This window comes from Garra rufa, chromosome 17 (genome assembly GCF_049309525.1).
Source record: "Garra rufa chromosome 17, GarRuf1.0, whole genome shotgun sequence".
NCBI lineage: Eukaryota > Metazoa > Chordata > Actinopteri > Cypriniformes > Cyprinidae > Garra > Garra rufa.
The window spans coordinates 18,344,749-18,362,885 of record NC_133377.1 but is presented as its reverse complement, the minus strand read 5'-3'; the positions used below and the strand labels follow the sequence as shown (position 1 = coordinate 18,362,885).

Below are 18,137 nucleotides of genomic sequence, written 5' to 3'. Positions count from 1 at the left end.
ACAGATAATAAATATGAGCGATGAACAGTGAATCGTTCAGTGAAGATTACTAATTTACTTATTTAAATATGATTATTTACTAGTAATTCAATTAGTGTAGACATGGGTATATGGAGTGTAGACTGATGTAATAAACACTACTTGAAAGCATTTTAGCAGCATAACAAAAAGGAGGAAGTCTGAATATTTTCTATTCTTAACAATGCAGTGATCGTCCTACTTATAGTATCATAAGAATAATTTGTTGTAATTAGGTCAGTACTTGTCAGCGCAAGTAAATCTCTTCTAATACAAATATTTTTACGGACTTCTGCATTTTAAATATGAAGAGGTTGTACATTTAAAATTGGTATCAGTGTCATTATCAACCGTGGCTGCTTTAGTCTCTCTGGGGGACTGCAATAACAACATCGGCCGACCGAACTTGCTTTGAATTTCATCAGGATTGTTTGCGGAGGTCTGATATAGGATTGGTGGTGTTGAGAAAGATCTCTGCCTTGTTTGGGGGTATTGTCTGAGACTCCTCTCCTGCAGAGAGCAGCTTCAAAGATGAGCCCCTCCAAGGCTTAATGAAACAGGATGGTCCCCAGACGGCCCTCCACAACACCAGGTGTTCTCTCCTTAATGATCCCACACAGCAATGCAAACTTCATCAGCCTCTTCTGTATTAATAATGCTGGGCGATGACTAGGCTCCAGCTTGTAGCTGAATAATAGAGCAGTGTGCTTCATCGACCTTGACATACGTCTACAGATGCGGTTTGATGCTGTGCCGACAGAATGGAAGCCACAGTGTTTGTTACATTCCCATATTGTGGAACATTTGCATGGTAATCTCTTTTGTTTAGCACAAATGAAAACATTAGAGATGCTAGAATAATACAAATACAATATTTGTGTTAAAAAGGTAGAACATAAACATAAACACTAATTTAAAGAAAATAACTTCTGCCTAGCATCACTGTAAATATTCCGCTACAGTCCACCAACATCCTTTATATGTCCTGCTTCCCTGTGTCTGGTGTGGCATTGAATTTATACGCAGTGTTAACAGATAGAAGCTTTTGTGTTGGTAACACCTCGGCGAGATCAAGGCTGTCTTTTAACACGCCTCTAATATGATGTGATGTGACCAAACGCTGCACTTTCATTGACAGCGATACTTCTTTTGAAGTGGGGATCAGCCTGCTGATTTGGATTGAAACATATTTATAACTGCAAAGACCATTTCTGTTTGAATCTGCAATAATTTTCCATTGCTGAAATTATGTGACTATGTGCTGACAAAGTATAACAATAGTGAAGTTGACAACTAGGTTTTGAGTTTTTTTTTTCTTTTGCATCTCAAAAATGAAACTGCTCACATTGACATTTAGTACAGTGCTGCACAGAGGAGGTTTCTTCATTGGAGCGATAGAGGGATTATTTTCTGTCACATTCAACCACAGGTGTTAATGTTCTAGACTTTATTCTGCCTTTGGATATATAGTCCAATCATCATTAAGTCATGTTTTGTGTAGTACCGCCCCTTTTTGGACGATTTCACTCTGGCCAAGAATCACCCAGACTGTTCTCATAGACTTCCATACAAAGATTTTTTTTTCTCAAACTGCAGGCACTGCAATGCAATCTCTGTGAGTTCTGTGAGGGCTACACTGTAAAATGTAATAAGTTGACTACTTTAGAAAAAGTGAGGAAACCGATTGCCTTAAAACAACTAAGTGAAGTGAAATAGGAATCGTCTTTAGGTTACGTATGTAACCCTAGTTCCCTGAAGGGAACGAGGCGCTGCGTCGAGACACTTTGGGAATGCCTCCAGCGTGACCACGCTCTGAATCACGTGTGTAATCAGTCCAATGGAATCACATGACGTCACCGACCAGGAAGCTTAAAAGCACGTTCGGTGAGAACAGTGCTAGCTTTATGATGAAGCAAGCGCTGCAGGGATGCCGGAAGTATGGCCTCGAGACGCAGCGTCTCGTTCCCTTCAGGGAACTAGGGTTACATACGTAACCTAGAGACGTTCCCTTCCAGGAACGTCCAGCTGCATCAAGACGCTTTGGGAACGAGATGCCCACGCCACCATACTGAGAAAAACGTCCCTGCCTGAATTAGGGCAAGAGAACGAAAGAGCCAGGAGAGGCTCGAAGATCTAGGCCGTAGAACCTAGTAAAGGTCAAGGGCGTGGACCAACCCGCAGCGTTACAGACCACCGCTGTGTTGTCGGTGCGCACCAACACATGGCGGTCTCTTAGGTCTGGAAGAAAGTGTTTCAGAGCCTGAAACAGCTTGCATGGGGTCCTGAAGCGGCGGACCGGCAGGAAAGCACCCAACCAGCTGTCGAGGGGACCTCCGTAGAGGTCGCGAGCTTCCCGGTACCGCTACGATGACGGGCGGTAGACGAGAAGTATGCTCGCTGGGGACCGCTGCTCCCTGAAGCACCAAGGGTGGCAGGGTTGGCGAGACGATCCCCTGAGGACACTGAGGAGAGACGGGCACCGTATGATGAGGTGTTAACCGCTCTTCACCAGAGGGGGCTGTCCTCATTGGCCCTGGGCCACGACCATCAGGGCCTTTTAGCCAAGCCCTTCTTAGCCTGCAAGACCACCCTCAGGTCAGTTTTGGGCTTAGAAGGGCCCGGCCCAGAGTGCCGCCTAGACCCACAATCCCTACCAGCGGGGGGTGTACGGGAGGCGATGCTCTGTTTCTGGCCTCCCTATATGAGGAGCTGCTGAGATCCAGCAGCCCCCTGAGCTGGAGAACGGCGAGGCAAGAACCGCTGAAATACCACCGCTTGACGTGCCTCCTGGTGTCTGTCGACGACTGAATCAACGGCGGCGCCGAACAGACCCGAAGGCACGAGCGGGGCGTCCATAACGAAGACCCTGTCCTTCTCTTTAATGCTGGACAGGGTCAACCAAAGGTGTCTCTCCGCGGCCACCATGGCTGCCATAGACCTGCCGATGGTGCGGGCGGTCTCCTTGGTGGCACGGAGAGACAAATCAGCGGTTCTACGGAGCTCGGCAATGTCTTCAGGCCGAGCCCCCTCGCCTTCATCCAGCTCTTTGAGCAGGTCGGCTTGGTACGCCTGTAACACCCCCATGGTGTGCAGACACGCACCAGCCTGACCTGCCGCCGCATACCCTTTGCCCACCAGAGCCTAAGTTGTTTTTAAAGCTCTGGAGGGCAGCGCCGGAGCCTAAAAGACGATGCCTCTTCGGGGGACAGATAGCTCGCAAGCGTCTGTTCCACCCGGGGCATTGCCTTGTACGTGTGCTCAGACAGCCCTGCCACATTAACGTAGTGAACAGCGGAGGGGCTGTAGAGTTGCGAGGAGTAAGGCTTTCCCCATGACCTCGACACCTTCAGAGAAAAAAGGAAGGCTTCGGCGCAGAGGTGGTGGTCGAGACCGGAGAAAGCGCTCATCCAACTTGCTTTCTCTCGGCTGGCCACTCAAGATTTAATGTGGCAACAGCACGAGTGACCACCTCTAAAAGCTCCTCATATTGGGGAGATTGAGGGGGTGAATCCTCATCGGCTCCCTCTACATCCACCTCTTTGGAGGAAGATAAGAGGAGCGCCGCACCCTCTCCCCGGGGGGAAGAAACCGCAGAGCGGGCTTCCAACCCCAGCAAGCGGGCGGTGGATCTGGCAGGTGAGGCAGAAGATAGGGACACGCCCATCTCCATACCCGCTACCAGATCCAATTGCGATCCCCACGAGTGCAATCGCTGCTCCGCCTCGGTGGAAGCGGGACCAGACCCGCGAGGAACGCTGGTGAAGGCTCCCTTCTCGAAGAGAGCCTTCTGGGAGCGGAGCACACACAAAGGCATGTGCTCACAATGCAAGCAACCAGCCCCCTCAAGGGCTGATGCTGCATGCCCAGCTCCCATACAGACAACACACAAGCCGTGTGTATCCTTACCCGTAATAAAACGAGGGCAAGGAGGAACATACGGCCTGTGATGTTGCTGCTTATAAAGTTTACTCTTCACAGACATTGTAACACACAGACAAACTATTACTCTCTAAATGAAATGTGTGCAATTGTGCACGAAAAACGGAGAGTAACAGGACGCGCTTGCTGAATAGCAGAAAAGCTAGAGCTGTTCTCACCGAGCATGCTTTTAAGCTTCCTGGTCAGTGACGTCATCACGCCTGTGACGTCACACGATTCCATTGGACTGATTACACACTTGATTCAGAGCGTGGTCATGCTGGAGGCGTTCCCAAAGCGTCTCGACGCAGCTTGACGTTCCTGGAAGGGAAAGTATGTTGTACTGACAAATGTTTAGTCAGTATGGTTTACTTAAGAGTTAGTCTTGCTACTCATTGTTAAATTATTGAATAAATTATGCAATTACTCATTGAATAAATTATGCAATTGTTTTGTTTTACTGTTGTTGTTTTTATTTGTCAATTGTATTTGCTGTCTTGTGTCAGTAGTAGCACAACAAAAAAAGCAAATAAAATGGTTATTGTTACAATTGAAAACAAAATTGAATTGTAACCATTGTTGTGATTCACATGCTCAATGTTAAAGTCTGTGTGTGACTCCAGCATATTACTGCAAATATTAAAGAACTGTATCAACCCAATTAAAAGCTTCTCAAGGTGTTTATAAAGAACATAAAAAATGGTAAAGGATCAACAATAAATATGTAAAATGCAGCTAATGATTGATAGATAGATTATAATAAGGTTAAGTTATAATAAAATAAACAAAGTTCCAAGTGCCCAACCAATGGGAACACTAATCACTATAATGGTAAGATTAATTTTTTTTAATCTTTTTTTTAAATCAACATCAATTTATAAAGTCAGCTTATGTGATGTTCTCTCAAATATTTCAGCTGTATTGAAAGTTCAACATTCAAGATGACTTTGGGAAACTAGTGAAAGAAAGATACCTGCAGACATGGAGGAAACGAGTGAAAAGTCTATTAAGAATTGCCCCACCTCAAAAACGTTTCTTTTCTTCTTCTTCTTCTGTGGTTATTTTGCACATTACCAACATATTAGTGCAGTGCTGCCCTCACTGGTTTATTAATGTTGTTGGTTCCTTTGTGGCTACTTGAATATTTTAAGTAAGCGTTGCTCAAAGCAGTAAGCAAATTGTTTTACATGCCTTGAAAGTAGCTGTAACTTAATAAAACCTATTAAGTATAGCAACTAAGTAAAGATAACTAACTAAATCTACGTAAGGTAAACTACTGGATTTTACAGTGTAGCGATAACATGCTCTCATTATCATACGCAACCTTAACTTGTGCAGCGATTGGTGGGAACAAACATATCTCTAATAATTAGAAATATGAAGTCAGGACTTAACTCTTAAAAATAAAGGTGCTTTAAAAGATTCTTTAGAGTGATAGCAGCCATAAAAGAACCATTTTTGGTTCTACAATGAACCATTCAGTCAAAAGTTCTTTAAAGAACCATCTCTTTCTTACGTTATATATAATCTGAGGAACCTTCTTTCACCACGAAGAACCTTTCGTGAAACAGGAAGGTTATTTAGATGTTAAAGGTTCTTTATGGAACCATTTAGACAAAAAATGTCTTCTGTAGCATCATGAAGGATCTTTATTTTTAAGAGTGCAGTCTGTGGAGCCTAAATAAGGGAAACCAGTATCTTATCCAAGTTTTGATGAATGACGATTGTAATGGAGGTAAAGACAATTACAGTGACATACAGGAGTCGTACATTATTAGACACGCGCGAGTCCATTGTTTATAGTATGCAAATAAACAAAACGTTTATGTGCATGCTCTAATAGCTTTTTGCATGAGCACATTTTGGTATGGTCGCACGTCTGGCAAGTGTATTATAATGGACACTCGCTGAAGAACCGTGTTTTTATAGGAGGTAGCAATGGTCAGTGGTGTTTATATACACATCCACACTCTGACAGAGGAACTGTTCACTGGTCATGCTGAGCTGTCTTCAGTTCACCACATTCGACAAATTCAGAATGTTTTTTTTTTTAATATTATATTTTTATTTTTTATTTTCAATTCAGAATGTTTTAATTGTGTTTTTAACTTGTGTTTTTCTCTGTTTAATAATTATGAATAGATCCGTATGTAAAGTTTGTCACAAAACTGAGTACATCCCTCACATTTCAGCAACCAATTTTAGTATATCTTCTCAAGGGACAATACTATAGAAATTAAACTTGGATATATTTTAGAGTAGTCAATGTGCAGCTTGTATAGCAGTATAGATTTATTGTCCCCTGATAATTACTCAACATACAGCCATTATTGTCAAAATACCTGCCAACAAAAGTGAGTACACCCTAAGTGATCTTGTCTAAAGTGTCAATACATTGTGTTAGCACTATTGTTATCTGGCACTGCCTTAATCATCCTGGGTATGGAATTGACCAGAGCTGCACAGGTTGTTGCTGGGATCCTCTTCCTCTCCTCACGGAGCTTCTGGATGTTAGACGCATGGTGCTTCTCCACCTTACGCTTGAGAATGTCCCACAGGTGCTCAATAGGGTTCAGGTCTGGAGACATATTTGGCCACCCCATCACCTTCACCTTCCACCTCCTCAGAAAGGCAGCTGTCATCTTGGTGGTGTGTTTGGAGATGTTCTGCTTCAGAATGTACAGTACATAATGGAATCCATGTTTCCCTCAATGGACTACAGCTCCCCAGTACCAGCAGCACTTATGCATCCCCAGACCACAATGCTACCACCACCATGCTTGATTGTAGGCAAGACACAATTTTCTTGGTACTCTTCACCAGGGCATCGCCACACATGCTGGACACCATCTGAGCCAAACAAGTTTATGTTATAGTCTCATCAGACCACAGGACATGGTTTGAGTAATTCATGCTCTTGGACAGGTTGTCTTCAGCAACTGTTCAACTGTTTGGGGGCTTTCTTGTGAGCCAGCTTCAGATGAGGCTTCCATCTGGTATGACGCCCATACAAACCGGCTTGCAGAGTGCAGCGTATGGCATCTTTTTTTTTCAGGTTCTGAAAAAAGGTTCTGCACCTGACGCACAGAACGAGTGCTTAACTTTGTTGATCGACCCTTGCAAGGCCTGTTCCGAATGGAACCCATCTCAGAAAACCTCTGTATGACCCTGACCACTATAATGTACTTTCAGGGTGTTACTGAACCTCTAATAGCCTTGGCCATCTTTGTGGAGAGCAACAATTCTAATTCTCAAATCCTCAGAGAGTTCTTTGCCATGAGATGCATGTTGAATATCCAGTGGTCAGATTGAGAGAATTGTAGTTAAAGCACCTAATTTTAACTGGTCTAATACAAGATACACATCTTTGTATGGTCCTGTCAAGCAGACAAAAACATAAACACGATGAATAGGACATGTGGCTTTGCATGGTTAAACAACATACTGCTGTTATCACTTATAGTGTACTCACTTTTGTTGCCAGCTATTTTGACAATAATGGCTGTATGTTGAGTTATTTTCAGAGGACAGTAAATCTATACTGCTATACAAGCTGCACATTGACTACTCTAAAATATATCCAAGTTTCATTTCTACAGTATTGTCCCTTGAGAAGATATACTAAAATGGTTGCTGAAATGTGAGAGGTGTACTCACTTTTGTGAGATACTGTATTTATATATAGTTACTTTGAACATCAGTTAAATGTAAACAGACCAGAAACTATGAGTGACCTCTCTTTATTTTGTTTTGCATTCTCAGCTGTCCGGAATGACAGGAATAAGAAGAAAAAGGAGATTCCAAAGCAGGATTTAGCTGAAAGTTATGAGCTGACAGCAGAACAAGAGACCATCATTGAAAAGATACGGAAAGCTCACCAAGAGACCTTTCCCTCACTCTGCCAGCTGGGCAAGTACACCACAGTAAGTCACTCTCCCTGCTTTAAAGAACTCATACAGAGTACTCCAGGAAGTGTTTGCAGTGCTAAATTCACATCAGTTTTAGAATCAGGGTCAAGGGGAGGTGATAAGCATACAGAGTCCTTGTAAAAATGTAATATATAATAAAAATATATTTATTTCATTCTAAGTATAGTTTAAATCTATTAACATATTTACTGACATATCGCTTGAGACTTACTGATATAAAAATGATTATTAGTCTTTATTTGGAGTATACTTGTGCACAATGCACATTTCTTAATATTAAGCCTAAAATGTGTTTTAATGTCACTATTGATGAGGATTGTATAATGTTTGAATAATATTGGACTTTATATATTTAAAGCGTACCTAAAGTATGCTTGCAGTAGTTTCACTTTAGCATATTATCAAATATACTTCAGTATATCTTTAATTGGACTTCAGCACTACTTCCGCACAATTAAAGTGCATTAGGATACAAAATTAGTTGTTTCAATTTAGTAGACTTTAAGTATACAAGTTTAGTACACTAAAAATACAATTGCAAGGTATTTTTATTAAGGCGAGACACTGCAGGTAAATTGGGTAAAAAAATTATCTAATAGCTATCACCTTACTTACCCAGTTGATTGATTACATTGATAATTGAAAACATTTTTTTGTATTACAAGTATTCTAAAATGTTAGGTTTAAATATGCAAATGAGGCATTTAATGAAATATGCGCTAATTTGCATACATTTCTAGTACAAAAATTTAAACACTGGATGAAGTCTTTTTTGACATATTTGGGTATCTCATTTCGTCACAACATAATTCAGAAAAAATTACAGACAGGAAACTTATCATTTTTGGGGAATAAAATGTAAAAAATCAAGCAAATTATACATGAACAAATCCCTCGGTAAAAACCTTCAGGATATAGACAGTAATAAAAAGTAAAGTTTGGTGTGTGTAAGTGTTACTAAAGTGGAGATTTATGGCTCAGTGTAGACGAAAAAACTCATTTTGAGAAAACGGCCTTTAAAAATATGCATTGTAATTTAAATCTATTGACACAAATAGACAAAGTGCTATAAAAGTGTTTTTTTTATGTTTTTTTTTTAATTGTCTAAAAAACACTTTATGAAAAACCAAAAAGTCCAAAATCTCAAACTTAATAGGTGCATAAAAAACTGCATTTTTTGCCTCCCCTTAAGTGCATATGCAAATATATTTGTAGTATACTTAGCATAAAATAAATGTATTTCAAATGCATTTTAGTACATTTATTTTCACTAGGAAGGTCTCATAATAGCAATAGTGCTTTTGATGTGAAGTGCAGAGGTTCTTTACCTAATAGCACAAAGAAAAATAGGAATATGCATAACATTTACAAATGTTCAGATTCATTGTTAATTTTGTTGAACACATATAGCAAAGTGAAGTAACAGAAATGTTTTCAAATAACTGTTGATGTCAGTGTTTTCTACAATCTTCTACCCTGTAATATACCAAATTCCAAAATATTGTTTTGAAAGATAAATGTCATGAGTTATTTTTCCCCAGTTCACTGATTTATCACATTATTTAAAAAAACGTCATTAATCTCTCTTTACAGTTATGAGAACTCTATATTGTAATTTAGGCTGACATGCAGATCCTGTCTCAGAAAGCTCTGTAAAGACACTGACATGTAAACACTAGACATAGGGGAGTGTTGTCTGAACGACAGCCGCTCCAGATGAGATTTTATTATGATTTTATTGACAGCGAGTGTATGCTCCATGTGGAGATAGCTGGCAACAGCAGTGTGTGTAAATATAGCACTGGTTCAGTGTGAGGTGGCTCAGATTGACGTGACTGCTCCATTAACAGAGCTCTGAACGGGAGTTTGAGGATTGTGGGTAGGGCTGTTTTCGACTAAGGATTTTCATAGTCGAATCTGATTCGTTCGATTTTGCCGTAGTCGACTGATAGTCGAACCTTTTTTTTTTTTTTTAGATAGCAGCTAGATTTTTTCCATTTCAAACAAAACAGTTAAAAAAAACTAAAAGAAAAACATGGAGTGTAACAAATACCTTTTATTCATTTAAAGCCAGATGAACAAAACATATCACACATATATCAAACATCAGAAAAGTTAAAATAGGAACAAATTGGCTTCAAAAACAACAACGTGCCAAAACATGCCTTTATCTCTCACTTATGAACCTATTTCTTGGCTTTTAATTCACAGTTCACACTCGGGAATCGGGATAAAATAAATAAATAAAATTAAACTTAGCGCAACAGCCTGGCACTAGTCCAAATTCAAAATGTCATAAACATTTTTCAAAATACAATAAACCTGCCTGAATAAATAAAAACAATTACACAACAACGAAAATAAATATAGGCCTAATATAAGTCATAATCGAATAGGCTTCAGAAAGTGCAAATGCAGCAAAAAAAAAGAAAAAGGAAAGGATGTCTTCGTTGCTGCGCTTCGCGCGCAGCCTTCAGCTTAAGTTCACATTGTCCCAAAAGAAAAAGAAAAAAAATCACTTCTTCACATATGAAACGTGTTCTAGGCTACTGCACCTGTGGTTGTCTGATTCTTCTGAAGTTGTGTGCAAGGAAAACCAGCTTGTTCACGTTGGTCGGGAAAAGGGCGCTCCTTGATTTATTGGCAATGAAACCCGCCTTTGAAAAAATCCTCTCTGATGGCGTGGAAGTGGAGGGGATGCTGTGAAATCTCTTAGCAACTCTTGACAACTTGGGATATCTATCCTCGTTTTTCTTCCACCATTCCAGGGGGCCTCGGTTGCATTTAGTGAAGTCCTTCAAATAGACCTTCATCTCGCTCGTCTCATCTTGTTCCTCCTCATCTTCATCACTGGCCAGCAGCATAGCCATTACAGCGTCCTGTTTTGGGGCAGTAGGCCCAGGATGCACCGTGTCACTTTCCTCCTGGCAAGACCTGTCAGTTAGACTTTCAGCTAGTTCTGCCACCACTGAATATGCCTCATCTCTTTGGTCATCGGAGAGAAAGGAGAGCTTCTTGAAGCGCGGGTCAAGCACCGCCGCACTGATGTAAACACTTATTTCCAGTCCTGGCCCTTTAAGCTCCCATCGCCTGTCCATCTCATTGGACAGCGTAGTCTTGATGATCTTTGTGGTTCGACTGTCGTCCTCATGCACCACCAAATGTCTTTTTTTAATATTCATAAGCATGGGGACAGTGGCAGACAGGGATGCATTATTTTCTTGGGACAAAAGCTCTGTCAGAGTGATCATCGGTTTAAGAACAGCGACAATGTCCTCTGCTGTGCGCCACTGTGATGTGGATAGCTCCAGGTCACGATCGGACCGTTTGCTTACACTCTCATCTGTGAGCACGGCTGAAACTGGCCCCTTCTGTTCTATCAAGCGATCGAGCATCAAATAAACAGAGTTCCAACAGGTAACAACATCCTGCACCAGTTTATGCTGGGGCACATTCTGTTGTTTCTGTTGATCTTGTAGTGCTGTGGTGGCCTTTGCGCTTTTTTTAAAATGAGAAACCAAGCGCCTTGCTGCAGCAACGGTGCGGCAAATGGGGTCCTGCTTCAGAGCGCTGTTTATGCAGAGTTGTAATGTGTGGCCCGCGCAGCGCACTCCTTTCATCTTTCCCCAGCGGGGCTGCTGGACCAACTGGTTGGTGCACGCAACCATGTTTGCTGCGTTATCATGAACCACAGAAACGATCTTGCTACTTGGAATGTCCCACTCACAAATGATCTCTGTCAGTTCTCGTGCAATGTGATCAGCTGTGTGACTGTCCTCCATTTTTTTTGTTTCTAAAACGAAACTCTCCAGTCGCCAGTCTCCGGTGATGAAATGTGACGTGACTGTGAGATAAGCCTCCATCTGAAGTGAGGTCCAGATATCAGTTGTGAAACTGACAGCTTCACAGTCCTGTATAGCCATGTAAATGTCTGACCGTATCGATAGATATTTTGTGTGCACGACATCCATCACTGTAGCTCTTGTAAGGACGGTGTAGCCTGGCTCAAGTGTGCGCAAGAGTTCTTTAAATCCCTCACCCTCAACAATGCGCACAGGCCTCATATCAAGTGCCACAAACTCCGCAATCTTTTCAGTAATTTCCTTTTTTCTCTTCTCTGAAAGTGGTGGTCTCAAATCAATTTTTTTTTGCGTTAATCTCGGGGCCGCCGCTGATGCAGACGTGCTGCCTGAGCTGTCGTCATGACACTGCGGGTGTAACCGTTTCAAATGATACGCCATGTTGGTTGTCGTCGTGTGATATGAAAGAAGCTGCTGACACAACTTGCACTTAACTTTCTTTGGGTCATCTTTAACCTTCTCGAAATACTCCCACACTTTTGATGATTTTTTAGAAGCCATTGTGAGCCAATAAATCCGTAAATGCTAACAAATGCGGTCCGGACGTTACAGGCCTGTAGTGTGCTGCTTCTCATTGGTTACATAACACTTTCCTACTATTCGACTATGAGGTTCATAGTCGAATCAGCCGTCTCCGAATCGAATCGTCGAATCCTCGACTATTAGAAGTCAGCCCTAATTGTGGGTAATCATGGTTTGTGTTCACATACACAAACACTCATCTTTTAATAACAAGCTGTCTCTTGTTCTGAATGTTGATGTGGCTTTTGTTGTTGACTTTTTGTGCTAGAATTCCAGTACTTTTTTATCTGTGATTCTTATAATTAAATATCAATTTAGGATTGTTTTGAAATATTTTCTTTCTGTTTACTGTTAAATATTTCCACTAATTTGTTTCCTCATTTCAAGTAAATTGTGTGCACAAAATAATTTGTTATACTTTCTGGCATTCTCATAAACCTGTTACTTCTGTTATATGTTGGACAGAGACACTTTAATTGGGTTTTATTTTGAGTTGGAAATGAGTTATAGAGGCATTCTCAAAATCCTTTCAGCATTGCATGGAAATTTTTTAAGTGACAGGCATCAACAATGATTTAAAGGGGTCCTATTATGCTCTTTTACAAAGTATTTATTTTGTTTTGGGGGTGCATTAGAACTTGCTCTCATGCTTGGTGGTTCGAAAAATGCATTATTTTTCACATAATTTACATTATTACAATAGCTTTCTCCCCAGGCTGGAATAAATGGCTCGATTAGTTTCGGGTTTGATGAAGGCCCGCCTTCCGAAAAACTAAATGTGTTGTGATTGGTTAGCATTCCCACTGCGTTGCGATTGGCGAACAGCTTAAACTGTGTTTCATTCCTGCCACGCCCCTTCCCAAAGCAGCAAGTTCTGTGTACAACTGTTAGAGCAAGCTAGATTTAAGTGATTCTTATTTTTTAAATATGGATATTTTCTTTTACAAAACACATTGGATCGCTACAGGAGGCTTTTATTGACCCCCACTTTTTATTATGGATGGATGCACTGTATTGGAATTGTTTTAGACTGATGGAGAGAAACACCAGTCTATGCCGTTTTAAAGCTTGGGAGTGCCAGGATCATTTTTAATATATCTCTGATTGCATTCGTCTGAAAGAAGGAAGTCATATACACCTAGGATGCATGGAGGGTGAGTAAATAATACGCTATAATAGTGTTGGTCCTATTGTCAGCCTGTGAGATCGCTGATACATGATATCATTATTATTGTGCTAATTTATTTAATTATTTACATGCTTGAAACCAGCTCCAGCATAAGGCTAGTAAAGCTATCTACACTGTATGATGAATAAATCTCTTACCACACACTGCACAGGTCTACGGCGCGGCTCCGATGCAGCCACCGATGATCGTCACTCTAGTCAATGCTTGTGTTTACATCAGCCGCGGCTCCGCATATGTTTTGACCCTCTATACCGCACACTTCAATGGCGCGGCTCCAGCACGCCGTCCGGAGCAGTTTGCGGCCACTTTAGTCAATGTTTGCATTTATACCAGACGCCCTGCGGCTCGCTGGAGCATCCCAGATGTGGCTGTCCATGCTACATCGCTAAAATTAGGCTAATCCCCCACCTTGTCCCTCCCCACCCGCCAACGAATTTCTGTAGGCGGGATTTATTTGAAAGATATTCTGATGAACCGCATTGTGACATCATAGCATCCGGAAAAACTAAATAAAACCAAATATCACCCTTTGGAGTGGACTTTGAGATTTGTAACGTTGTAGATGTTTTTATGCCCAAACATGCGCACCAAACATGCGCTAAAATTCAAAAAGTGAAAAAGCATAATAGGACCCCTTTAAGTTATGAAGTATGAGGGATTGCAGATGCTTTTTCTGTGTGATTTGGCAAAAGTGGTAGAGACACATCCCACTTGTCCCTCACACCAATACTCTATGTACTCTACTGAATAACTTTTTTCCTTTTATTTACCATTCTGTATTATTGTTTTAAATATAAAGTATTTGCAAAAAATGTGTAATAAAAAAATGTATATAATTTTATGAATTATACAAAGCATATTTGCTATGTGGAAACTATGAATGGAATATTTACATCACAAACAGTTTTGGTTTGAATATGGTTTGAATACAGATGCAGATAATGTTCCCATTGCTACAGATACAGATATTGGCTTTACCACACACCCCTAGTGTGTGATATATTTATGATATGATGAGCAATGCTGAAGCCGAACTGCTGTCATCAGGGATCTGATAAAAAAGGTCAGTGGTGAAATATAACAGAGCTTCAGGACTGAGACTGGAGTTGGTTGTACAGTCAGGTGAAGAGATACACAGAGCAAATACCGCTGGTTCAAGAATAAAAATGCTGGTTATGAAGGTAACTGAATTCAGGCAGGTCTAAGCATGCATATGGATAGTTATAATAGATATATGCTACTTTAGTCTGGTATGTTGAGAGCATATAAAAACAAAGTCAAACAGTAATGGTGGCCAAATTATGATAAATAAACGCCACAGTGGCTTGGCATTCAGCCTTTTTCTTTTTTTATGCAGACAAAAAACTCTGGCAACCGTACATAATTCACAGAATTCAGTAATACAGTTACTGCGAGCTCATAGAACAAGACGCAGCTACACTGACTTTATAGAGCCATGCAGAAATGCAAGGGAAGTCCATGCAGGAGTCAAAAATGAGACTTCTCTAAAATGCGCTTCAGTTCCAGTAGAGTTAGACCTCCAGGTAAAGGTCAATGAGCACTTTAGCCTTAAGCCTAACATGGCATAGGAATAAGAATGGGAAGAAAATCACTATCCATTTTTGGAACATGGAACTAAATAAAAGTTGAATAAATCCCAAGCCTCTGACTGACAGTCTTCTCTGACAATGAACTTATTTCCTGAGGAAAGAGATGCAGAACAGACTGCATCCTTGACAGCTATAAGATTGATTCCAGAGAACTTCCAGTTGGCATCCTAACTGCAGGGTATATGGTGCATGTCAAAAAATTAGAATATCATGGAAAAGTTCTTTATTTTTTGGCATTTAAGGCGAGACACTGCAGGTGAATATAACCGTTCATATAACCTTTTATTTGGAAGATATAAACCAAAAAAGATTTTGAGATCATGCACAAGATGAAGTAGGCCAGCTGGTCTGGTAAAGTGGGCAATCTAGAAATTACATATATAAGATATGGCTGCCCCTTAATAGTCAACTAAAATGTTATTAATTGCTTAGTTGCACAAAAAAAATGTTAAAAATTCACAAGTAGCGAAGTCACACAGTAAGTGACAGACAGATCATTAATGGCTGGTCTATGTGATCATACATCGGGCAGGACATCCAAGCGCTCGCTGATCATTCATCAACCTCAAATAGAACATAACTGATAAAAACTTCACTCTAAAACATATAAAATGTGACTATAACACATGCAGCAACAAATACCTGAACTTTACTTAAGTATACTTAATAAAATAAACTTAAAGTTTACTACTGTTTGGTAGGCATGAAGGAGAATCTAAGAATGCATGAGATTAGCCTCCTATATTAGTAAATATTAAAATATCAGTGTACGAGTAGTACACTATTAAGTGTACTATTTCAATACTCCTTGGGACTAAGTTGGCCCACTTTCTAGTATATAAAAGTATACTTTTAAATATACTTTAAGTATAACAGTAGTAAACTTTGAGTGCACAACTAGTTTACATCTCTGTTTTCAGTTTATACTGCAAGTATACTAAAAGTTTACTTATAGGTATACTGATAGTATAATGAAATAAGTTTTAATGCATTTTTAATACACTTTGAAGTATAGTCTCAGTAAACTACTTGTTTAGTAGTTTTATTCTGCAGGTATACTCAGAATGAACTTTACATCATTCTTTAAGTATACTACTATGTCCCTGTTTAGGTATTAATTTGTATATATTTTGTTATATGAATATCTGAACATACAAAACATCAAAAGAAAGAACAGGGTATCAGCTTGTAAACAAAAAAATTATTGTGGCTTCATGCATTCTTTTTTATAAACACTTGAATGTGGTGGGTAGGTTTAATAAATAATAAATAAATACATAAATAAAAAGTTTTTGATTTCTTCTTCACTTGTGTTTCAGAAAATCTGTACAGAAGATACAGTGCAATAGCGCCCCTAGTGTATAACAATAAATGCATGGATTCTCAGAGCACAAGTATAGCTCAAATATACTTAGAAGTATAAGTTAAGTATACTTCAAACAGAAAACAAGATTATTTTTCCTACCCCGTTGTTAATTTTTTGCTTGTTTTAAGCAAAAACACACTTAATTTGGACTTGTTTTTTCTGAAAACAAGACAATAATTTTTACACGTCTAGAAAAATGTCACTGGTTCTAAGAAATTATTAAGCAAATTATTAAACTGTTTCCAATAGGGGTGTGACGAGACACTTATCTCACGAGACGAGACGAGACGAGATTTTGGGCTCACGAGAACGAGACGAGACGAGATTTAACTTTTTTAAATAAATCCTCAATGATGAAATATATAGGGGACAATAGTATTTTATTCAACAAAAAACACAAAATGCAAAAAAAAAAAAAAAAAAATGTAGGTGCATTTTGATATGAACTTGTACTTTATAAAATTAAACTTATATTTTAATGAATTATATGCAGTAATAAAAATGCTGCATGATTCTGGGTAAACTGAAAAACAATTTTCTTTTATAAACTGGAGATCACGATTCTGAAGAAAAAAAGGATTAGAAAATTAAACAAAATGACATAATTTACTATTGGTTCTGAAATAATGTTCATTGCTTAAGTCTGAGAAAAAAAAAAAAAAACTAAAAAAATGAAGGAGCCCTGTCTCAATTAATAAAGACTTTCACTATTGGAATCTCTTGAATGTTTAATTCAATGACAAATACTTTTTTAAACGTGCAGTTGTCGCCCTCTCCTGGTGAAGAGAATAAACGTTACTCTACATACGTGTTATACTTTCGTTTTTGATCGCTACTGTAGACAATAAGTGTGTATATCCAAACTATAAGCTTTTATCCCAGTACTTATGTTATTTAAATGTCTGTAACAAAGACATGATGATGATTATGTGGTTAAAAAGACTGTTTGTGTTGCTTTCTGAAACCACAGCAGTAAGAATGCAGATTCGAATGTCTTCAATAACGTTCACATGGTAAGCGTCAGTGGAGCGCGTGAAACAGTTGTAACAGACAATGAAATCACAGTCATTCATGAATAAGATCGCATGGGTGTTTGAATAGAGATCGTGATATTTTTATAACTATTAGTCATGCAGCCCTAATGTAAACATTGCAAAATGTTTTGCCATGATATCATCACGTTCTCGCGAGACCAGTCAGATCTCGCGGGACACATCGGAGTCTCGCGAGATCTCGTGCCACGAGATCTCGTCACACCCCTAGTTTCCAACATTGATAATAGAATATAACATATTAGAATGATTTCATGTGACACTGAAGACTGAGTAATGATGCTGAAAATTCAGCTTTGCATCACAGTAATAAATTATATTTTATAATATATTAAAATAGAAAAAAAATATTTTAAATTGCAATAATATTTTACAATTTTACTGTTTTTTTATCAAATAAATGCTGTAAGATGAGTAAATCTTACTCATCCCAAACTAATGAACAGCAGTGTATATGTATTTGTAGAAGCCCTTTTTTCTGTCATTTTTTTGATTGATAAAAGCTAAACACTGCAAAAAATGCTTTTCTTACTTAGGTTTTTTGTCTTGTTTCCAGCCAAAATATCTAAAAATTCTTAAATCAAGAAGGATTTTCTAGACTAATAAAAACTACTCAAAATTAAGTGTGTTTTTGCTTGAAACAAGCTAAATAATCTGACAATGGGGTAAGAAA

At 39.4% G+C, this 18,137-nt stretch overlaps 1 protein-coding gene across 1 annotated transcript in view; it reads left to right on the top strand.

Moving 5' to 3' along the window:
• Positions 1 to 18,137, top strand: part of LOC141289315 (retinoic acid receptor beta-like) — a 169,158-nt gene that overhangs the window by 111,492 nt on the left and 39,529 nt on the right. Inside the window, exon 4 of the mRNA XM_073821436.1 lies at positions 7,699 to 7,859. Coding sequence (XP_073677537.1) covers positions 7,699 to 7,859 — 161 coding nt within the window. The remainder of the gene's footprint in view (positions 1 to 7,698; positions 7,860 to 18,137) is intronic.